Below are 24,180 nucleotides of genomic sequence, written 5' to 3'. Positions count from 1 at the left end.
CTCTTCATTCATTCCCTCTGTCTCTCTGCTCTCTTTTTTCTTTATATCTCAAAAGGGACTGACTCAAGATACAACCGAATCTTGTAAATTGACTCCTGCCTCCTTAACGTGACTGTATAATCCTGCCTTATTAACATCACAGAGGTAGGATTTACAACACACAGGAAAATCACACCAGACAACAAAAGGATGGATAATCTCACAGTACTGAGAATCATGGCCTAGCCAAGTTGACAACACATTCTTGGAGAACACAGTCCAGTCTACAACACCTGCCTTCAGCACTCCGCGCCCCAAACCACTGTCCACAACGTAGATGGTCAGCTCTCTGGTGGTTTTGCATTGTCCTCCAGATCAGTGCACAGTCCTCAGCGTGGTGTCCGAGGCTGTCTGTGCCCTGGCTCCTGCTTGTCCCTTGCTGTCGATGTCCCCTCACCCCTTGTTCCCCTGAATTCTATGCTCTTTCTTATCTCTAAAGCTTTATACATGACATTCCTTCTACTCTATTCCATCCGTTCTTATTTCTTCAGATCTTTTCTTAGATTTTGGCTCCTTTAGGAAGCTTCTCTGACCCCAACTCCACCCAAGTACAGTAAAACCTCAGAAAGCCAGAACCTGTGTAAAGTGGAACCTGTCAGAGAAGGAAAACTCAAATATTTTCCACTAATAGAGAGCAATAGAAAAGTGGTAAGACTCTACCTTGTCAAGGGCGAAAACTTGCAAGATCTAGAAAAACAAAGCAGTCCCATTGAGTTCCAGCTCTCACAGGTTTCAGAGTGTAAGGGGAAAGAAGCTCATCGAAGGCAGTAACTGTGTCTTAGTCACTGTGTATTACTAGCACCAGGACACTGTGTGTATGTTCAATAAATGGTTGTGCAATGAGGACTGTGCAACCGCCTGGCACGTCCCAGGGCTGCACCACGCCCCGACTCCTAGAATCCTGACATCTATATTGCTTTCCGATCAGACCTGCACTCCCTTCTTCTAAAGTGAGGCACATGAAGTTAAACAAGACATGGAATACTGTTTGCTGCCATGAACACTGCTCCACAGATAGATGACAGGTGGCAGGCAGAGGGGACAGCAGCCACTGCCACCTGTCAGACCACTGCCCTTTCATTCATTCAGCCATTCTTCCATTTGTTGGTGCTTACTTTGTCTACAGATTTGAAACAGACCCCAAAATGTATATGAGTGTACGTATTTATTCAAAAGACACATTGGGGAAAATTTGTCAGTTTTCAAAAAATTTTGCCGTAGGATTTCCTCACTAAAATGTGACTCAAATCCAGGCAAATAATGCTATTGGTGGTGATGAAGCCGGGGCTGGTGAGCTCCTCCTTTAGGGCGTGTGGCAGACATTACCTTATTGTCCTTTGTGGTATCACGAAACCCCAGCTTCTGTTGCTCTTTGTCAGTGGGGCTCTTCATGTAGAGAGCTACAGAATAGGGACAGTGTTTTTAGACCTTTCTCCTGGCCCTGTTTCCAGCCTTGGCTTTTCTTTTCCTGTAGGTGATACCTGGGCAGGTGACACGACCTCTCTGTTTCTCATTCCATGGTGAGTTGCATCTATTATGAGAGGGTCTATTTTTTTTTTTATTACACCTGGTCGCCTCACTCCTAGGTCTTCTTCCAGGAAAACTGGTCCCTTGACCCCATTGCTCTGGCCCCACAGGCAGCCATCTGAATGCAGGGAGGCCTTCTCTGTCCACCCACCCGCAAGTGACTCTCTGAACCAGCCTGAGATCCTCTGCTGGGGAGGAGTGCCTGCTGGATATAGAGCGTGAGCAGAGGCCCTGGAGGAGAAGGCGTAAGAGAAGCCAGAAGCTCCAAGTGCATAGGCACACCTGAAAGGGTGGGCGAGGTCTGTCCTGTGCATCTTCAGAGCCAGCACAGGCCTGGAACAGAGTCCGAGCTTAGTAGATAGTTGTTGAATGAGTGAATGAATGATTAAATAAATGAGTGAAAGGTCAGGCAGGAGAGACGTGAGTAGTTTCGCCACGGGACTAGCCGTAGAGACAGAGCAGAGAGTAGCTGTTTCCTTAGTAGAACACAGAACAACACAAACACCCTAATTAAATGCCCACTACGTGCCAGACTCTGTGCTAAGTGTTTTATTGGTGGTTACAAAAAGGTGGAAAGTTCACCAGGATTCCAGGGGTGGTGCAGGTTGGGTGGTGGCTGGTTCTTAGGGAAAAGGCAGCAAGCAGAAGGCCCATCTCCACTTCCCAGAGGGTGGGGAGCAGCAATGGGAGGGGGTGCCCTTGGTCAGGAAGGGCAGAAATGAGCAGGAGAGTGTTCCAGAGAGAGGCAGAGAGTTTTAATGTGTGTGAGAGGGAAACTGGGGGGAAAGGGAGAGACACACAAAAGGAGTTTTCCGAAGTTTTTTTTTTTTTAGTTAGGGAAGCCCTGTTTTCCTCTTTAGGGAAACCCTTGGTAAGGCCTCTGGAGTGAGGCGCTGTTTCTTTAGATTACACCCACAGAGGGGGTTGCACTTAGTTTGTCTGCTGGGTTAGGTATCACTTCATTTGAGCCCCCTAACATCTCTGGGGGAATCCCTGGGTGGTGCCAATGGTTAACATGCTCTGCTGCTAACCTAAAGGTTGGAGGTTCAAGTCCTCCCAGAGGCATCTCAGAAGAAAGGCCTGGTAATCTACTTCCAAAAACCAGTTATTGAAAATGCTATGGAGCACAGCTCTACTCTGATACACACGGGATGGTCCTAAGTCGGAATCAACTCCGGGAACAAAACCCAAAAACCTCCATAGGAGGTAGGGGCTCTCAGCATCCCTGGGGCCTATGAGCACTGGCTGTGTTGTTTCTGCAAGTCTCTCCCCAAGGTACCCCCCCACAAAAGAAAAAAAAACACGTTGCCATGGAGTCAATACCGACTCAGAGTAGAGTAGAGCTGCCCATAGAGTTTCCAAGGAGCGCTTAGTGGATTCGAACAGCCCACCTTTGGTTAGCAGACATAGCTCTTAATCATTATCTCACCAAGGTTTCCCTTCCCAGGGAGACCAAATAATTATCTTCCTAACCAAGGCACTTGTATTAATGAAATGAGCGTCGTCACTACACTAGGACAACAGGCACAAACTGGAACTTCTGGTCACCTGAAAGGAAAGCCCTCCTCGCCTTCCGTGCCTTCCGACCGACCTGTCGGACCAGGACACACGATCACGGCCCCGTGCTGGGCGCAGGGCGAGAGGACGCACCTCGGCTTGGACCCAGCCAAGGCAGGCGGCCGTGCGTGGCGGACTCCGGGGCCTGGCCCTCAGCTCGAGCTCACGGTGCAGTAGACAAGAAAGGGTCCGAAATCCCCGGCGGCCTCTGGGACTAGCTCACCTGATGGCCACTAGAGGGCGCGCCAGGGCAGCGGAGAGGCGGTGCGGCTGCTCTGAGGCTGGGGCGGGCCGTGCGCGTTGGGCGGGGACGCCGCGACGCCGGCACCGCCCGGTCCCGTGACCGCACGCCCCGCCCGGAGCGGCCGCCGTCATGCAGTCACCGGCGGTGCTCGTCACCTCCAGGTGAGCCAGACCCCCATGCCCGGGCACCACGCCTGGGCAACTTGGAGACTGGGTGCTCCCGAGTCAGGGCCAGTGCGCCCCAGGCGCAGGAGGAGGTGGCGGCGCGGTCCCCGGCTGCGCCCTCGGCCAGAATCTCCCCAGCGCAATCTGGTGGTTTATCTGGGCTGGGCCTCTCCACCGCCATGTAGGAGGGTTAGGGCGGCATCGAGTGCCCCGTTTTACAGATGAGAAAATTGAGGTCCCTTAGAGGGTAAAGAACTCACCCTAGACCCAGTGGACGATCTTGGGATTGGCTGGCCCCGTAAAGGCAGGCAGAGACGCCCCGGGGCACTCTTTTCTTCCCTCCTGACTTAGCCTCATTTCTTTTTGTCCTGAACATTCTTTCGTCTCTTAACTTGTACCAGGCCCAGTGCTAGGCACAGGAGGTGGGTTGAAACAGACAAGCCCAGGCCCTGGAGGAGGAGACATGGATGAGCGCAGACCTGACCCGAGACCCGTTGCTCTGGATTCCGACTCATAGCGACCCTATGGGACATAGTAGAACTGCCCCCATAGGGTTTCCAAGGAGCGGCTGGTGGTTTCGAACTGCCGGTCTTTTGGTTAGCAGCCAAGTTTTTAACTACTGTGCCCCCAGAGCTCCCATCCGGTTGAGTCCTTTCGGACTCATAGCGACCCTACGGGAAAGAGTAGAACTGTTCCATAGAGTTTCCAAGGAACAGCTGGTGGATTCCAACAGCGCACCTTTTGGTTAGCAGCGGAGCCCTTAACCGCTGCGCCCCTAGCGTTGCGCCCACCAGGGCTACGGGTGAGAAATGCTGGTGGGGCAGTGTGTTCAGGTTGCCATGGGAACACAGTGCAAGGACACTCACCCAGACTTGCGGGAGGAAGTGAATGAGGCTTGTCCTGCAAGATGAGTGGGCTTTACCCGGGTGAAGGGGAGAGAGGAGGAGGCTGGAGGAGGGAACTCAGAGAAGAGCAAGTCACAGCAGAGGCCCCACCGAGAAGTGTCCCGGGTGGAGGATGCAGTGTGGGTCTGCCTTGATCCAGGCTTGGAGGGCCCAGCACAAGATGAATCCTGGAAAGGCTGGGATGGACACGAATTTACTGTTTTTTTTCTTTCTTAATAGCTGTAAAGTGACTTCACTTCAAGCACTTTCCTGTACTGCACCCACACTGCCCCTACACAAAGCTTGTGCCAAGGTGCCAGCTTATTACATAAAGAATGCCTTACCCAAGTTCTGCAATCAGAACTTCCCTGTGACTTCAGGTCTGGAAAAATGTTTCTTTAAGCAAACTCTAATGTCAGAACGTGCTTGGCCTCCCCTCGATGATATAGTGAGGTTACAGGTCATATCTTTCTTGGCAGAAGAGGTTTCATTAACGCTACATAAGTAGCCTCTTTCTAAGCTGCCGTTTCCTCGTGTGCAAAATGAAGGTTTAAAAATGACAGGGATGAACAATGCCAGCAGCAAACACCCTTCTCCACCACATGCAGACCATTGCGGGGGTGACTTTGGTGCGAGGTGCTTGGAGGATGGGTGGCTCCTCTCGCCGCCCAGCCTGGACACAGTTTGCTAACTGAGACAGGGGTGCTGGTGGGGCAGGCTACATGAACCCATGCTCATTCCTTGGTGGCAAGACCAGCAAGACCAAGGAGCTTGCCTCCAGGGTGAGTCCAAACACCTTAATCCAGCAGCTAAGCGAGACCTTCGCAGTCCAGCCTCAACTTGTCTTTCCAGCCCAGCTTCCCCCCATCTCCACTTGCATTCATGCATTCACTCATCCAGCAGATATTTATTGAGGGTCTACTTTGTGCCAGGTCCTGGGCCAAGTTCTAGGATACAGCAGTGATCAAAACAAAGTCCCTCTCGTGAAGCTTAAGCAGGGGCAGATGACAGTAGGTAGATGTATAATATGTCAGGGGATGATGCATGTGATGAAGGAAAAGAAAACAGAGTAGGGGCACTACATTGATAGGGGGGAGTGAAAGCTGTTCCCTACGGTGTGATCAAGGGATGTCTTTCTGATAGTGTGGCAGTTGTGTGGATCCCTGACAGTTCGCTGAGGGAGAGCCACGAAGATATCTTTCGTCCTAGTGTACCTGGCAGATGACAGCAGAAGCAAAGGCCCTGAGGCAGGCGTGTGCTTGGGTGTTTGGGGAACAGCAAGGAGGCCAGTGTGGCTGGAGGGGAGTGTGCTGAGGGATGAGTGTTAGGTGAAGTGGTGAAGAGTGGGTGGGTTTGGGAACAGGGGACACATCGCGGGGGCCTTGTAGGCTGTGGTAAGGCCTTTGGATTTCATTGAGCACAATGGGAAGCCATAGGCAGAGTGGTGGTATGATCTGACTTAGTATTTTACAGAGATCCTTTGGCTGCTGTGTTGAGCAGCTGTGGAAGAAGGAGATGGCTCAAGAGTCTATTGTAGTATCCAGGGGTGCAAGATGGTAGTGGCTTGGACCTGGGTGATGGTGGTAGAGAACTGTTTGGGTTCTGGATGTATTTTGAAGATAAGATCTTTCAGGTTTTACTGATGATTATATGTGGGGTGTAAGAAAAAGAAGAACCAAGACTGACCACAGGGTTCTTGTCCTAAGTTACTAAAAGAGCAAAGTTGCAATTTACTGAGATGGGGAGACTGACAGGAGCAGGCTTCGGATAAGGTGGGGATCAGGATTTGTGTCGACAAGTTAATTTTAAGAAGCTTATCAGCGTTCAAGCGGAGATGTCAGGTAGGCAGTTGGGAAAATGAGCCTGGCATGAGGGGATAGTCTGGACTGGAGATTTGAACTTGGGAGCCATTGGCCGGAGATGGTATTAAAGCCTTGAAGCTGAATGCCATCACCTAGGGAGAGGATGCAGCCAGAGAAAAGGCCTAAGGATGGAGCTCTGGATGAAATCACCAAGGAAGCTGAGCAGTGTGGCCGATGAGGGGGAGAAGAACCAAGAGAGAGTGAGGTATCCTGGAAGCCAATAAAGACTGTACTTCCAGGAGGATAGCATGACTGTGCCAAGTGCTGCTGCCTGGTCAAGGAGAACTGAGAATTAACCTTCGGGGTCAACAACCTGGAGATCACCAGGCAAGAACACTTTCAGTTGCATAATGAAGCCAAAGACTGATTGGAATGGGTTCAAGATCAAACCAGAGAGAGGAACTGGAGACAGTGTGTATAGGCAACTCTTTCGAGGAGTTTTCTATAAAGAGGAACAGAGAAATAGAGCCGCAGTAGCTGCAAGCAGATGTCAGGTTAAAGGATAGTTTTTAAGAGAATAAGATGAGGGGGCTGATGATGCAGAGGAGAGAGGGGAGTAATTGCAGCAATAGTGGCCTCCAGGTGGTGAGAGGGATTGACATCTACTCCTCAGTGAGGGTTGGCCTTAGGTAGAGCCAGCAAGTTCATCCAGGTAACAGGAGGAGAGGCGGGGTCCAGAGAGTAGACTCAGGCAGACTGGTGAATGTGATGTGAAGCCCTGGAAGTTCTCTGCCGTTTTCTCAGTGAATGGGGGAGCAGCGCCATCAACTGAGAGTGAGGAGGGGAGGGCAGGTTTTGGGGGTGTGCTGATGCAGAATAGAGATTTAGACTCTGTGGCTTGCTACTCAACGGGTGGTCCCCGGAGCATCGTGGAGCAGCGTCAGCACCACCTCGGAGCTGCTTAGAGCAGCAGACTCTGCAGACTTACTGAATCCCAGCAAACAAGATTCTCAGGGGACTTGTATGTACATTCAAGTTCGAGAAACTTGTCTAGGGCAGGGGTGGGCAGACTAATCCCACGGGCCAAATCCTGCACCGCTTGTTTTTGTAAATAAAGTTTTATGAGAATACACCTCCGTTTGTTTATAAATTGTCTGTGGCCAATTTCAGCTACAACAGCAAGAGTTGAGTGGTGGCGACAGAGACCATCTGGCCCTTTACAGAAAAAGCTTTCCTAGGGATCTAGGGGAGGGGGAGAGTGCCTGGACGAGGCTCAGGTGCAGCAGAACCACCTGGCGGTCTCGTTAAACACCTTGCTGGCCCCACCCCCAGGGCTTCTGATGCAGCAGCCTACATTTTTCTTTCTAGCAAGTTCCCGGCTGGTGCTAAAGTGCTGGTCCAGGAACTGCACTTGGAGAGCCTCTGGTCAAGGGCAGTGTAGGGGGCCTGCCAGGCCTGTGCTGCCAGCTGGAGGCTTGTGGCCATGAATTTCAAGCAGGGCCACCAGGCAATGTGGCACGCGTTGATCCCCAATTATATTCAGCTGCCTGGGCACAGGTGCAGAGGAGGCAGAGAATGGAGTCTCGGGCTTTTCCCAGGCAGCCCTGTACTCAGAGAGGTCAGGAGCGCTGAGGTGTTTTGCAAGCATTCTGGCAATGAAATGCAGAGTCCAAGCTGACTGATGCCTGGTGTGATGGGTGGGGCGGTGGAAAGGTGGTGGATCCGTGGATTATAGGTCCTGGGGTGGCCACAGAACTGTGAGAGGTGAGGTGCTGGGGGAGTGAGCTGCTCTGATAGGAGGTGATGGTCAGGGGTGCCCTCTGCTTTACGCTCACCTGTTCCACTGCTAAGAGGCCTTCCCCTCTTCCTTCTCATTTCCACCCGCTGGAAGTCAGGTTCTACCTGTGCGTCCTTTCCATAATGATCCTAACTCGTGCCTCATTTCTTTCTAATGCCCTGTAAGGGGGACGGGGTGGCCTGGAGTGAGGACGACTGAGGACCACCAGCAGAGCAGCCTCATACCCAGGCCTGCTGGGCCAGACCGAGGCCCTGCCTGCATTTCCGTAGAGAAACCTGCTGGTTTGAACCTGAACTTCCTTTGCCTTCTTTTCCTTTTGGCAGGCGAGTTCAGAATGCCCACACAGGCCTGGACCTGACTGTGCCCCAGCACCAGGAGGTGCGGGGCAAGATGATGTCAGGCCATGTGGAGTACCAGATCCTGGTGGTGTCCCGGCTGGCTGCATTCAAGTCAGCCAAGCACAAGCCTGAAGATGTTGTCCAGTTCTTGGTGAGCTGGGGGCTCTGACCAGGGTCCAGGGTGGGAGGTATCTGGGGATCTGCTGAGATGCATCCACCCACCAGGGTGCCAGTCAGTAGAATCAGTGAGAGGGCACTGACTAAGGGTCTGTGAGTGCCTGACCCATTTAGGTGGTCAGGACACCAGAGTGAATCAGGCTCAGATGCATACAGTCCGTGGGGAGACAGACTTGTAAAGGCAGACACAAGTGGTGACAAGAGCACACGGTGGGGTGGGGGGCTGTGAGGGAACACAGAAGGAGCACCTCATCCACCCTGGGGAAAGGGATTCCAGAAGACTTCTAGGAAGAGGGTTGAGCTGCATCTTAAAGAGAAGATACAGTACACGAGCCATAGCCTCATCTACCCCGAGTCTAGAAGGACTAGATGGTGCCCAGCTACCACTACCAACCATTCTGATCAGGGCCACAATAGATGGGCCCTGATAGAACAGGAGAAAAATGCGGAGCAGAATTCAAATTCTTAAAAAGTTCAGACTTAGTGAATAGTTGAGACTAGAGGACTCCCTGAGACTATCTCCCTGAGATACCCTTTAAACCTTGAATGAAAACTATCCCCTGAGGTCACCTTTTAGTGAAATAACAGATTGGCACACAAAATAAAGGATATTATCCACGTGTATGGTGCCCCATTAAAATAACCGTCTGTATGAGACCAAACGGTCAACGATTAACTCTAAAGCAAAGCTGAGAAGGTAAGGGGACAGGGAGACTAGAGTACTGGAAACGGAACAACCGGAATGCAATTAAAGACAATGTTGACACATTGTGAAAAATGTAACTAATGTCACTGAACAATTGGTGTAGAAGTTGTCAGACGGGAACCTGATTTGCTATATAAATTTTACTGAAAACACAATAAAATAATATTAAAAAAGCAGATGAGAACTAAGCAGAAGAAGAAAGAGGAGTGTGTCCCAGGCAGAGGGCACCCAAAGCCACAGAGGCCAGAAGCAGGGGTGTTTGGGGATTCTAAACAGTTGAGCATCACCCTAGGATGAGATGGGAGGTGACGACAGGATCCAGGTCATGGAGGGCTGAGCAGGGAGCCTGATTTGTCTTGCAGCTGAGGAGTCATAAGCAGGAGGGTGGCATGGTCACATTCATATTTCCCAGGCTGGGCTGGTGGCAGAGTGGAATTGGATTAGAAGGAGCAGGACTAGGGATGGTGAGCCCAGTTAGGAAGCTGATATGGTAATCTCCAAGGTGAGGGCTTGGCCAGCTGTAGTTGGAGTGGAAAGGAGGGAGAGAATTGAAAATATTTACAAGATAACATCCACTTGAGGCAGTGGTGGTTCAGTGGTATAATTTTCGCCTTCCGTGCGGGAGACCTGCTTTTGAGCCCCTGTCAGTGCACCTCATGTGCACCCACCACCTATCTGTCAGTGGAGGCTTGCATGTTGCTATGATGTTGAACAGGTTTTAGCAGAAATTCCAAACTAAGGTAGACTGGGGAGAAAGCCTGGTGATCTCCTTCCAAAAAGTCAGCCAGCAAAAACCCTATGGATTACAATGGTCCAATTCTATTGTATATGGGTTCACTATGAGTCAGGGGCCAACTTGACCGCCACTAACAACAACACCCACATAATCTGACTTGTTTCCACCAACTGAAATACAGAGCACTGGCGGAGAGCAAATCGAGGGGGGACGTGTTAAGTGTGAAGTATCCGCCCAATGGAAGGATGCATGAGGTTGGAGCTCGGGAGAAGAGTCAGGCCTAAGATACAGATTTGGAAGTATCTGGGCATGGATGAAGTTGCCCAGAAAACAGAGGTGGAGGGTGGAGAGAGAAGGGTTGAGGAGGGGGTTCTGGGGGACATCAGCAGTTCAGAGACAGTCAAGGAAGAGAACTCTACAAATGAGGTGGATGGCAGAGAGCTGGGAGTCTACAGTCACAGAAGCTAAGGGAGGAGAGAGTTTCAGGAAGAGATGAGATCAGATTCATTCGTTTGTTGTTTGTTTACCATTGGGCTTCTTGTAAATAGGCCCAGAGAGAGTCCTTTTTACAAGACCAAGAGAGGCCACGGGGTTACTAGGATAAAGACAAAATGAGCAAGAGTCACGCAGTCAAGAGGGAGCAACAGCCGTACCAGGTTATAGCCATAGGTTTGCACACAGGTTGGTTCTGAATCATCTGGCAGCCAGGACAAAAAGGGAAGCAATGAATTACATAACTTGTCTTAGTCATCTAGTGCTGGTATTAGAGAATTACCACAAGTGGTTGGCTTTCACAGACAGAAGTTTATTCTCTCACAGTCTAGGAGGCTAGAAGTTCCAATTCACAATGCCAGCTCCAGGGGAAGGCTTTCTCTTCTCTATCTGTTGGCTCTGGGGTAATGTCCTTGTCATCAGTCTTTCCAGGTCAAGAAGCTTCTCAGAGCAGGGATCCGAGGTCCAAAGGATGTGCTATTCTCCTGGTTCTTGTTTCTTGGTGGTATGAGGTCCCCTGACTCTCTCTGTTCGATTCTCTCTTTTATATCTCAAAAGGGATTGACTTAAAATACAATTTAATCCTGTAGATTGAGTCCTGCCCCATTAACATAACTGTCTCTGATCCTGCCTCATTAACATCATAGAGGTAGGATTTACAACACACAGGAGCATCACATCAGATGACAAAATGTAGGACAATCACAATATTGGGAATCACAGCCTACCCAAGTTGACACATATTTTTAGGGGGCACAGTTCAATCCGTAACAGCTCTCATTACCTGTTAAAAGACACCAAATTCCAAGAGAAGTTTATATGAATCTTTCATGGGTAGTGTCTAAAACAGAATAGCAGCAGTATTTTCATTTGAGTGTTTCTTACACTGTTTGTGAGAGCCAGGTGTAATGTCTGTCAGATGGTTGCTCCGTGTTCACATTGTTCCAGGAGCAGCTGTGCTCTGCAGCGTGGTTTTCAGCTTCCAGGTGATCTGACTTAATCCAGGATGGAGCTCAGTGCATCCATGTTTTCAGGAACAGGAGCAGCGGAGGAACATATCTGAGATTGATATCTCTGGGTGTGACAGAAATACAGTATACTAGGAGCCCTTGGGCAGTGCCCAGCCAGCCCCATCTGTCCGGTACAAAGAGCCAGCACTACATGCAAGGGTGTAAATGGGGCCAGTTTTCAAGTCTATACGCATGATACCATGCCCTGTGATGGGGTGGGGTGTATGCGCAGGAGGGCGTATGTGTTTGTGGGTGCCTCTCAAACATTTTGAAGTACCTGCAAGAGCCAAGGAGAATTGTCATGTCCTCCCTGTGGGATCGGGGGGTGTAACCCAGAGTGCATACCCCAAGCATGAAATCTATTTGACCTTTCATGATTTAGCTAAAAAGTCTAGTAAACATTCTGCATTCTACTTCTTAAAAAAAAAAAAAATTCATGTTTTAATATAAAACTGTGTTTAATTGCTAACCATGGAGTATAAAACCAGCCTTCCAGAAGGGACTGTTTGTATTTGAGGATTTGCAGACACCCCATGTGTTTGCAGTAAGGCACACACATTAGGTTGAGGGATGCAGGGTAGCAGCGCTGTATGCTCAGCCTTCTGCCCGGTGCCAGCACACAGGAGGCACCAGATAAATGCTAGCCCCCACCCTCTGTGCCCTCTGCCCTGAATGCCTCTTGCATAACCCCCTATCCTCACTAGTGTAGGTAGCTACCTGAGTAAGCACTTACTTTGGAACACTGGTGAATGTGGGCACTGGTTGGAGGTGGAACCCCCAATTTACCGCTTCCTGGAGTCTCACACTGCCGGTGCCTTGGAGACCTGAGGCTCCCAGAACCCTGGTTCTGGTTGGTCTGTGGGCCAGGCCTGCGTGGGACAGTCAGGCCAGCAGAGGGCGCCCGGCCCTCACCATTTCCTCCATTGTTCTCTGGCAGGACTCTCTGGTTTCTAAGGCCACTTCAGGGGTTGGAGCCTGTGTTACTTAACAGCTTTTGGGAAAGAATTCTCTTGTCTTTCTTTTCTTGAGGCCTGTTTTTGAAAAGCCCTGGAGCCAGGCTGTTGTGCCTGGTGTTGACAACTGTGGGCAGCAGCTCGTTTTCTCAACGACTCCCCATTCAGGGGGCACTGGAGCCCCCCACCCAGCCACCTCCCAGCATCTGGCACCCTTGTAGCAGCTGGGGTTCTGAGTGATCATCTTGGTTAGTCAAGAGTGCGGGCTTCAAACGCCCTGTGCAAAGGAGATGCCAGGTTCCCGAGTGTGAATACATGAGATCCCCGGGGTCAGTCGGCCTTGCAGCGGCATTTGCAGCAGTGGTTGAGGGCGCAGCCTGACCAGGAAGCATCAGTGTGAACAGTCATGCACTTACCCCCAGTGGCCTTGCTGACGAGTTGGGAGACAGGCCCAGCACATGGGGAGAGCACAGAGAGGCTCAAGGCGAGGGTGGATGCGGGCTGGTGGCGGAGGGTGTGGTAAAGCAGGTGACTGTCCTCTGAGCGCCCTTGTTAGGCTGCACAGACCTCAGCGCTGACATAGCCCACCATCCTAGGACTGCTCACCCTCTCTGGTCTCCCCTACAAGATCGGGAGTCTTTGAGGGCAGAGACCATGTTGGGGTGTCACCATACAGAGTAAATGTGCATCAAAAGTTTGATAAGTGAATGACTGAACCCTGCGCTGCCATGGGCATCCTGGGGAGCAGCAGAAGAGGAGGCAAAGTCAGCCAGCACCCAGGACCACCCTCTAACAGCCAGCAGGAGCCCTGGCCTGCTTCATCGTAATCCTCATGTGCAGAGGGATGGCCTGGTCATCCTGGTTGACTATGGGCTGGAGAGACCAACTTTGGCAATATTTGGCTCTTTGCCATCAAAGCACTTGTAAGGACTGGCCTAACCAGAGGCAGCCTTAGTTCATGGGGGAATGAACAACAGATCTGTGCTGAGAACAGGTGACTCATGGTGTTACAGGAAGATGACCTAATAGCCTGCAAGACTGTGCGATCACCAGCTAATGCCCTGTAAGTCTGGAATGGAGGCAGCAGCGGTGGTTGCCTGTAGGCCAGGCCAGGCAGGGGTCCCTGCATCAGATATCCTTATCAGTACCTGGAATCTCACCATTACTGCATCTTTCCTTTGGGTCACTAAAACTCTTGTAACTGAGTCTACCGTTTACTAGCAGGGCTAAGGAATGGAGCCTGAGGCAGGCAGATGGCAGAGGATAAGGAGGCAGGCATACCTAAGAGAGCCTGCTCCTTCACCCAGCCCTTCCTTCGGCAGACTGGTCCTTAGGGAGGACTCTGCAAATAGCCTGGCCCTCTTGGGGCCTCTGGGTGGGGCAAACAGTTTGTGCTTGGCCGCTAATCTGAATGTCGGCAGTTTCAACCCACGCAGCAGTGCTGTGGAAGGAAGACCTGGTAATCTGCTTCCGTAAAGATTAAAAACAAAAACTAGTTGCCATGGAGTCAGTTCTGACTCATGGCAACCCCATGTGTTTCAGAGTAGAACTGCACTCCATAGAATATTAAGTCCTGTAGGGTCACTATGAGTTGGAATCAACTTGACAGCAGTGGGGTTTTTTTTTTAATGACCTTTTGGAAATAGATCATCAGGCCTTCTGAGGTACCCCTGGGTGGATTTGAACCAACAAGCTTTCAGTTAGTAGCAAAGCACTTAACTGTTTGCATCACCCAGGGACTCCCTGTAAAGATTACAGCCAAGAAAACCCTGTGGAGCCAGGACTTTGAACTGGTTCATTCCAGTTGACTCCTTGCTGACATTTTGCAGTTTCACTCCAGATATGTTGAATCAGAATCTACAGTTCAACAAGATTCCCAGGTGGTTCTTGTGTATACATAAGAATTGTAACAAGCTGGGGAACTTACGTATGCACAAGAGTCACCTGGGAATCTTGTCAAAATTCTTACATGTACATAATAATCATCTGGGGATCTTGTTAAAATGTGGCTTCTGGAAGGGCTGGAAGGGTTCAAGGCCCTGCATTACTGGGAAAATGGATGTGGGCTGCATCAACACAGGATGCACCTCTGCCTGGAGCCACCCCCAACCCTCCCCAGGGGAGTACAGGCCGGGTGTGAGGTATACATAAGAATCACCTGAAGATCTTGTTAGAATGTGGATTCTGATTCAGTATATCTGGGGGCAGAAATGCAAGTTCTCAGCAGGGGGTCAGACAGGTTCCACCAGGATGATCCGGTTTGAAGCCCTGTATGGAGCAGTTCTACTCAGTAACAAATGGGGTTGCTATGAGTATGAATCAACTCAACAGCTGCGGGTTGGGTGTTTTCGTTCTGGCTTGGGACCTCTGGTTGGGTTGAGAGAGGAGTACTCTCCCTTTTATTTTTCACTCAGGAAATCGCCTGCCTCTCTCATTTCAGGTCTCTAAAAAATACAGCGAGATTGAGGAGTTTTACCAGAAACTGAGCAGTCGGTACTCCATGGCTAGCCTCCCCCCGCTGCCAAGGAAGGTCCTGTTTGTTGGGGAGTCTGACATCCAGGAGAGGAGAGCCGTGTTCGATGAGATTCTACGCTGCATCTCCAAGGATGCTGAGTTAGCAGGCAGCCCCGAGTTGCTAGAATTCTTAGGTACCCACCACTCTTTCCCAAGTCCCTGTGGTTTCCCTCGGTGCGGAGCCAGGCCTCCCTGTCTTGGCTCAGGGGGAGAGAGTCCACGGCTGCTCTTGGCAGCCCAGAAGCTTCAGGCCAGACTGCTGAGACATCTTCGGGCTGGAGTGGTGGGCAGAGGAGACCTGGGCCCTTGAGGAACTCACCGGCTGGGCGCCAGATGGGGCCCTCACAGAGGGTATTCTTCATTGTTTGACCCCACCCATGCCCCTCCCGCCAGCTCGGTCCCTCAGAGCTCCCCTCCCTTCCTCCCTCCCCTCGTCCCCGCCACCATGCACAGTATTCACAGAAAGCTGTGCCCTCACGGCCAGGGTGGCAACCTGACCTCTGGGGATACCTCATACCCAGCTTGTGCCCTCTCGGGGAGAGTTCTGGGTGGCTCTTGGCAGAGGCGCAGCCACCCCCACTTTTCGCAATAACAGAGGACCTTGAGCCCTTCTAGTCTGTGTTCCAGCCTCCTCTCCTCTTTTTAGTTTTCTCATTTGCAAAATGGGGCAGATACCACTGACAGGGGTGGTTGTGAGAAGTAAATGAGCTGATAAACGTAAAGGCCTTAGAACTGCACCTCCAGCGTGATACTCATTCCACCACCACCACTGGTTGCTGATACGTTGACCCCGACTTGTGGCCGCTCATGTGTCAGGGGAGAGCTGTGCTCCATAGGATTTTAAATGGCTGATTTTTCAGAAGTAGATCTCCAGGCCTTTCTTCCGAGGTGCCTCTGGATGGACTCAAACTTCCAGCCTTTCATTTAGCAGCCGACCATGTTAACTGTTCGGCACACCCAGGGGCTCTTAAGGGTGATTTTTAAAAAGCAAATGCTTTCAAAGATACAGTAAAACCTGGAAAAGCCAGAACCTATGTAAGGAGGAAATCTGTCAGAGAAGGAAAACTCAAAATATTTTTCGCTAAAACGAGTGATAGAAAAGTGGTAAGACTATATCTTGTCAAACTTGCGAGACCCAGGCAAACAAGGCAGTCCCAGCGAGTTCCGGCTCTCACAGGTTTCGCTGTGTATTACTCAGTAACTGTGGATATAGATGAACAAGTAGTCTAAGCCCGTGCTTCTCAAGGTATGCCCCGGGAAGGACTGGCTTTTCATTCTCAGCCTGTCACAGTCTGATACTTTGGTAAATACAACATCACACAGGTGGCTGTTGTGACACCTGCCCTGACTACTTGCTGTCCCTTCTGTATTTACCTCACCATGGACACCACCAGTGGGCCACTCTTTGAGAAATGCCAATCTAAGCCACTTTGTAATGGAATAGTCACAGTTCCCTTCTGAAATCTTCCACGTGCTCACTGTGTGCCCTCATCTAGTGCACAGGCCAATTGCCCAGACCCTTGGAGTGGATCTCCATCCATGGTTGGATTGGCAGAGCTCCTTGACATACCCTACGACAGTGTAAAATGTTTCTGGAAGTGTTGGTTCTATTTGAATCACCCTGTACATTGTCTAGTTTGTCTCCCATCAGCCCAGTGGAGGTAGGTTCTGCCACCCCTGCCTCACAGACAGGCTCCGAGCTTCAGCAGTTCAGGAACGATTGTCTTCATCATTGTGAACTCCCTTGTGGAACCCCTCTGCCTTCAGCTTCTCTGGTGCCCATCAGCCCTCCAGGGGCTGCCCCAGGAACCGTTGTCACCTCCCACCCACTAGACCACCACCCTGGCTCGTGACCAGGCTTGGTCCCAGGACACTGCCCTCACCTCAGACACTCTTCCATAGGATTACCTCCCTCCCCACCAGGTGGGTATCAGGTCCCCTCTCTTCTCTCGTCTTCCACAGGCACCAGGTCCCCAGGAGCAGTGGATCTCTGCAGCAGAGATGTGTCCATCCTGGATGCAGACAGCCCAGCGGGGGATGACGGGGAGGCTTTCGATTTCTTCAGGCAGCAGGATGGAGTGGCAGGAGAGGGCCTGAAGGGAAAGGATGCCGGGAAGCCCCTGGAAGAGGAGGAAGAAGAGGAGGAGGTGGCATTGGACCCTCTGGGAATCATGCGGTAGGTCTCCCCTGCAGAGAGGGCATCCTTCTCCCTTGTTGCAGGCTTGCCAGAGAGGGTTCCTGCCCCCTTCCTGGGCATCTGAGAAAGCCCTTGTGCCCCCTGCTCAGCGCCCACAGGGTCTGGCCATCAGGCCTTGGCCTGTGTGCTCAGGAGGAGCATCTCTGCTCAGCCTCCACTTCGCCGGGGTCTTTGCCTGCCCCTCTCTGGGTCACAGGGCATCCCCTCTGGCTCCACACAGAGGCCTGTCAGCCACCCCCCGTGACAGTAGCCCTGGCTGCTGGGACCCACCAGGCAGGCAGCGGGAGGCCTGGGTTCTCCGTCTAGCTGTTGCTGCCAGCCGTGTGACTTGAGCTCTCTGGGTCTTGTTTCACTGTCTGTAAAACCAAAACCAAACCAGTTACCATGGTGTTGATCCCGACGCCTGGTGGCCCCGTGTATGTCAGGGTAGAAGTGTGCTCTACAGGGTTTTCAGGTGCTGTGATCTTTCAGAAGTAGATCACCAGGCCTTTCTTACTAGGCACCTGAGTAAGACACTCCAACTTCCAACCTTCTGGTTAGTAGCCAAGCGCTTAACCGTTTGTGCCATCCAGGGCATCCTCACTATCTGTGAAGCAGGGATTTTATCTTGGCCCTGCCTCCCTGTAGGACAGTAGCTAGGCTTTTGTGAATCGTCTGAGTGGAGGCCCCATGGGACCCATGAGGCGTCGTCTACATGTACTGCGGGAAGACAGAGTGAGCCCTGGGTACCCTGGCCCGTGGACTGTGTCTCTTCACACGTGCGCACACACACTGACAAGAGAAGGCGAGGCGGGCCAGCTGTGGCCTTGGTCTTTTTTCCACTTCTGGCCCTCTGACTGCCTCTAGCCAATCAGTGAGCTGCTCCTGAGTCCCCACTGCGTGATCATCCCTGTGCTGGGCTGTGAAGATGGACGCAGGCCAGCTGAGGGGAACAGAGAGCCACACATCTGCCCCCAAGGCTATCCTGTGGGCACAGCTGAAACGTTATGGCCAGGTCCTCCTGGCCCAGAAGGAGCTAACTTCCCCGAGGGAAGCCAGGCAGACTCAGCCACTCCCAGGGCCCACACCTTTTGTTGTTGATCCAAACTTGCAAGAAACACGGTGGTAACTAATGTGCCTTGAGCACTGTGTGCTGGCCGTTGTACTTTGTAACTCACATACTGTAACTCACTGATGTCTTGCAAGTAGCTGTTGTTATCCCATTTTACAGATTAAAGAAACCATGTGGAGGCTACTTACCTCCCTGAGGTCAGACAGCTGGTAAACATTGGGATTGGAGCTGAGTTTAAGCGCTTGCCCTGTGGAGCCAGACTGCCTGGGTGCCAGTTCTGGCTCTGCCTTTTACTAGCCTGTGTCTTTGCAACGTGTACCTCTCTTCAGTTTTCTTTAACAAAAATAGGGTAACAATAGTACCTGCCTCCTAGGGCTCTCGTGAGGACTAAATGGGTTAACGTATATAAGGCGTATGTCAGTGCTCTGTAAATGTTAGCGATTAGCTACAATTAAAGCCACGCCCCTACCCCACTGCCTCTGTAGGATCAGACCCTAGACCAGAGATGGCATCTTCACTGTCATTATTCGTAGACCTTAGAGTTACTGAAATGTTAAGTCAGCAGGTGACTGAGGCCTCTTGTAGGGCGTGTTACAGAAAGGATTGGAGCAGATCAAGAGTCAAGCAGTGGGCAAGTTAACCTGAAGTCAGCATGAAAGGTGTCATCCTGAGGCTTCAGGAAGCACTGAGGTGTCCCCCTCGTAGAATGTGTGAGAGGTGGGAAAGTGGGTGCTACACTGGAGAGTGGGGTGTGGTGGCAGGCCACAGACTGGGAGACCAGGTGGAGGGTAAGGATTCACAGTCAGAGCCCTCAGGGCATCTCAGCATCTCAACTAAGAAGTCACCAGGCAGGGGCCGAGGGTCTGCAGACCCTAGGTGTGTGAAATGCCCCAGACGCAGGCCTTCCCAGTTCTGTGCACCAGGGCCTTGTACTGGACAGGGTCAGTGACCCCACTGGGGGGCAGCCAAGATGGCAGGGTTATGTGGGAAGAAGGCCTGCCCTAGAGCAGCCAGGAGAAGCTTATAATAGCGATCCCTTATCAGCCTTGCCCAACCCTGCAGGCCCTTCTCGGGCTTTGTTTTGGTAAGGATAAGGCTTTGTTTGAACTCCTGCTCTCTGTTGTTCTGAGTAACCACACGTAATGCCAGTCTGAGACAGACTGGTGGTTTGCTCCAGTCTCTGGCTGAAGGACACGCTTAGCAAAGTGGCTCCTTTTTTGGGTAGGAAAATGCTCTTTGGGGTTGGCAAGTGCTGCCTTCCATTTCCTACTGACGCCAGTAGCAGATGGTCAGGGGGATACCGGGCAGCCAGGGCCCCTCTGCCTCCCAGCTCTCCCTACCCCTGGCTCTGCCCTCCAGAGACCTTTTCCTGAATCCCATAGTGGGCCAGCGTAGCACCTAGAGAGGAACAGCAGAGGCTTAGGACCCGCCCCACCTGGTTTTTCTTTGCGTGAGCAACGTGAAATAGACACCTGTCAGCGCTGTCACCTCCATCAGTAATAACGACTGACGTTTTCTGAGAGCTTGTTAAATACCAGGACCTGGGCAAGCATTTGCTTATATCATCTCATTTTCTCTCTTAAGATGGTATTTCTGAAATCTTTTTATGACCCACAGTAAAAATTATATTGTATATCGTGACCCAGTACATACATAGGTATACACACACACAGGTATAATATATACATCGTTGTTAGCTGCCATTGCATCTATGTTATATAGAAAGAGGTGTATACGCATACGTATAAATATAGAGAGGTGTGTGTGTGTATATATATTATATCCAGAGAGATATGTGAATATATATTTTTTTATATATACAGATATATATATATTACGTATAGACTATATATGTATATTACATACAGAAAAAAATATATATATTATATAGAGATGTGCATATGTATATATCATACATAGAGATATGTGTATATTATATATAGAGTGAGATGTGTATGTGTATATATAAAGAGAGATATGTGTATATGTATACTATACATAGAGATATATATATATATATATATAATACAGAGAGAGAGATGCAAACTGAAACAGAAGCTTAAAGAACTCATACTTAGCCTTACTGTGTTGTACTCTTCTATTTTCTGTTCTATTCCATTATTTTTTAAATTGCCTTCACAATCCATTATGGGTCCAGTTGGAAATGGTGCTCTAGGTGGCCGATATTGGGATCAACCTTACTTTGTATGTGAGGAAACTGAGGTTTGGAAGGTTGAGTGAATGCCTACAGCCAGCAGACGGCAGAACCACAACCGGACCCTGCCTCCGTGCTGCTGGTCTGAGTTCCCGTCTCTCAGCAGTCTGGGAGGTGGGCCGGGACTAGGATTACCCCCCTTTCACAGAAGGGAACGTCAAGGACAGCAATGAGCAGGGACCTGATCAGAGCCTTGTGTGTGGCAAAGCCATGCTTTGAAGTGGGGCTTCCCTCAGCTTCTCCGGGGACACCCAGGTGAGCTTGTTGACCCCTCTTGCTTTAGGTTTCCTACTGTCCTACCCAGCCGCCCTTTGGTGGGGAACATTCTGTTCTTTGCAGGCGGCTTACGTTTTGCTTGTTTTTCTTCATCTCCTATACTCCAGTGCTCTGCAGAGGCAGCAGCGCTGGCCTCCCCGCCAAGACTGGGCCTGGCTGTGGGCCTTTTTGGAGTAGCCACTATGTCCGGGTGGACAGGACTTGGCCTTTCCCAGCTATGGCCACAGCGGGGTGCTCTTGCTCTACTGTGGGGGCTGCGTGGAGGGATGGGAGTTGCCAGCACAAAGCTTAGCATGCTGGCCGGGCTTTTCTTTGTCTTTTAAACATGGTTTTGATTACTGAGAAGACGACATTGCTACATCATTAGAGAAAGCTTAGAGATAGAAAAAGCCCGCACTGGCCCAGCCCAATACTGTGCTTCCCTTATTTGCTGGGGTTTTTGTCAGTGCCTGCCCAGCACTGACAAAATTGCAGACGTAGTGTTTCCACGCCTTTTCGTACCCTGCTTTTTCACTTCATGTTCTGTCCTAATGGCTTTTCCATGTTGCGCATAGTTTTCATATTTAACTTCCTATTTTAGGGACTTCATGGTTCTGAGGAAAATGAAGTTCTGCCATAATAGTTCTGTCTTCTGCTGGAAATATTCTTCTAGAAACACGTGTAATTATATCTCACATAATATATGATTCACCAAACAAACAAAAAACCGGTTGCCATGGAGTCAGTTCCGACTCATAGGGTTTCAAGGAGGAACTGGTGAATTCGAACTGCTGGCCTTTTGGTTAGCAGCTGAGCTCTTAACCCCTGTGCCAATGTGTGGTTATTATAGAAAAATTCAAAATGCAGGTAAAAGTCGTTCCCTTGAGACATACACGCCTTTGGATATTTGTGTTTTATTACCAAAATGGCATCGTGGTATATGTGTGCCATTCTGTAATTTGCTTTTTTTAGTTTTTATACTGGTTCTTCCCAAATTGATCCCAAATTGACAAATAGACTTCCTCGTTCTTATTCTGTGCTTTTCCATCAGGCTGATGTGCTATAATTGGCATAGACAGGCCCCTGCTTGTGGACCTTGTGTTTCTGTAGGGTGATGCTATTCTAGCCGAGAGCTTGAGAGACTTTTCCATATAAAACCAAAAAAAACCAAACCCGTTGCTGTTGAGTCAGTTCTGACTCATAGCAATCCTATAGGACAGAGTAGGACTGCCCCCGTAGGGTTTCCAGGGAGCACCTGGTGGATTTGAACTGCTGACCTTTTGGTTAGCAGCCATAGCACTTAACCACTATACCACCAGGGTTTCCCTTTTTCATATACAGAGCTTTTACTCTATTGAGCTTTTTCCCCAGATACACACCCCAGGCTCAGGTCTCCGAGGCTTCTAGTTTTACCAATCAGGTAAGGGGTTCCTTAAGGTTGGGACACCCCTCTGTCAGATGGCACCTCCGTCCTTCTAAACCCTACCGCTCACAAGGCCTGGCTCCGTCACACCCTTCTCCAGCCTGCTTCCCTGGTACACAGGGAGCCTCCCCCTCCAGGTCCCGGTCCGCCCTGGGAAGACAGGCTGTTTCCTGAATATGAACTGCCTTAAAATATATATATATATATATATTTTTTTTTTTTTTCTGAAGGCTGGGCTTCCCGGACTCTTGACTCAGGGTCCTCGAGGGCACAGAGGGGGAGTGAACACCCAGGGTCTGATGCCAAGGCCAGATATTTCTTGGAATACCGTATTTTATCATAATCAGTTGTGCAAATTTTGATTTATCTTTCATAGAATAACCATATGTGTTTTAGTGTAGAAATAATGTTTTATTCCCTGTATTTGGGTAAAATCAACACTCTAAGTTGATTCTGTGGCTTCAAGTGCCCCTGGCACACTGCCAGGTGCCCCAGGGTTTGCTGACCCAAGATTTAGAAATACAGCTCCCCAGGGGATAACATGACGGGAGCCCTGTGGGAACGTCATACCTTCAGCCCCACCTCTGGAGGTGCCCCTTCAGCTTTTTCTCCCTAGACATTTCTTGCTAAATATCGTTGCCATCTCTCATGGGCTTCCAAACCAAAACCAAACCCATTGCCATTGAGTCGATTCCCACTCATAACGTACCCTGTAGGATAGAGTAAAATTGTCCCATAGGGTTTCCAAGGCTGTAAGTCTTTACAGAGCAGACTGCTGCACCCGTCTCCCGTGGAGCAGCTGGTGGGTTCAAACCACTCACCTTTTAGTTAGCACTAGAATGCTTACCACTGTGCTACCAGGGCTCCTTCTTGTGGACTTGGGCCTCTTTAATATTTTAGTGTGAGCCTAGGCACGAAGACCTTCTCCGAGTGCCGGACACAGCATTACCCTGGAGCTCCTTAGAAATGGAAATTCTCAGCCCCCACACCAGCCCTGGGTGGAGCCCAGGAAAATGTTTTAACAAGCTCTCTAGGTGATTTGGATAAAAAGAAGCTCCAGAAGCCAAACTTGATTAAATCTTGGGGTTGGTGGAGTGAAATAAACCTAGAGAGTAGCAGGCCAGTAAGTCACCCCTTTCCCACTGGGGATTCCACAGTGAATTTTCTTTTCTTCTATGTTCCCCCACCTCCTCCTCCTCGTACCTGGGGTTTCCCCCTTCTCTTCGCCTTCTGGAGGAGTTCCCCAGTGTCGGTCTTGAGGGCAGCTCTTTTTTATCGCTGTTGGGGCTGTGAGCCAGGCTTGGCTGGGCTGGACTCATGCCTGTACCTCCCGGCACCTAGCCCGGGCCCAGCCTGGGACTGAAAACGAATGCAGAGGGCTCTGTGACAGCCACCCTCGGCTGTAACCTGGTGATCTTACAGTAACTGGGATGACAGCTGCTCTTGGAGGATTACAGCTGCATGACATGGTTATGCCAACTCAGTGGCCCATCCAAATCAGTACACAAGTCTGGTCTGAAAGAAAGGACCGTTAGGGACAATATTACAGTGGTTTCTACTGTTGTGATTTAGTGGCAAAATCTTTGGCTCAAGAGCAATCTCCTGCCGAACCTCAATATGTAAAACACACCGAAGTAGAATTGTTTTGGTTGAGACAAGACTAGAGTCTGGCTCTCTGCCCACCCAGCCACAGCTGCCCCTTCTCCCTGACGAGGTGGCCCCTGCGTACCTTTGCAGAAAGCCAGGGACCCTTAGAAGATGGCCTCAGAGCCACTGGGAAATCCTGAAACATCTAGGATATGTGGCCACCTCAGAGCACGCTTAGAGGTTCAGTCTCAGGTTCACATCCCAGCTCTGCTACTTACCAGCTGGTGAGGTACCAGGCAGGCTGCTTCACTTCTCAGAGCCTCAGTTTCTTCCTTTGTAAATGAGGGGTAAAGTCCAGGCCCAGCTGTTATAAGGATGAAGTGAAGTATGGGAAAGTTCCTTTAAAATGTTACCACCATTTCAGATTGACTCTTTCTGTGTTTCAGCAACAGTTGAAATGTAAAAGGCAGCTTGTCCATTTCCTGTTGTTGTTATGCAAATAGCAGCACTG

The 24,180-nt window shown here is 50.4% G+C and overlaps 1 protein-coding gene across 2 annotated transcripts in view; it reads left to right on the top strand.

Moving 5' to 3' along the window:
* Positions 1-3,470: 3,470 nt before the first annotated feature.
* Positions 3,471-24,180, top strand: part of HS1BP3 (HCLS1 binding protein 3) — a 42,661-nt gene continuing 21,951 nt past the window's right edge. For both annotated transcript variants that reach the window (XM_023550457.2, XM_064295071.1), the window contains exons 1-4: positions 3,471-3,528; positions 8,339-8,504; positions 14,868-15,075; positions 16,904-17,117. In XM_023550457.2, coding sequence (XP_023406225.2) covers positions 3,497-3,528; positions 8,339-8,504; positions 14,868-15,075; positions 16,904-17,117 — 620 coding nt within the window. In that variant the 5' untranslated portion in view covers positions 3,471-3,496. The remainder of the gene's footprint in view (positions 3,529-8,338; positions 8,505-14,867; positions 15,076-16,903; positions 17,118-24,180) is intronic.

This window comes from Loxodonta africana, chromosome 12 (assembly GCF_030014295.1).
Source record: "Loxodonta africana isolate mLoxAfr1 chromosome 12, mLoxAfr1.hap2, whole genome shotgun sequence".
Taxonomy (NCBI): Eukaryota; Metazoa; Chordata; class Mammalia; order Proboscidea; family Elephantidae; genus Loxodonta; species Loxodonta africana.
This window is presented reverse-complemented; position numbering and strand designations above follow the sequence as displayed.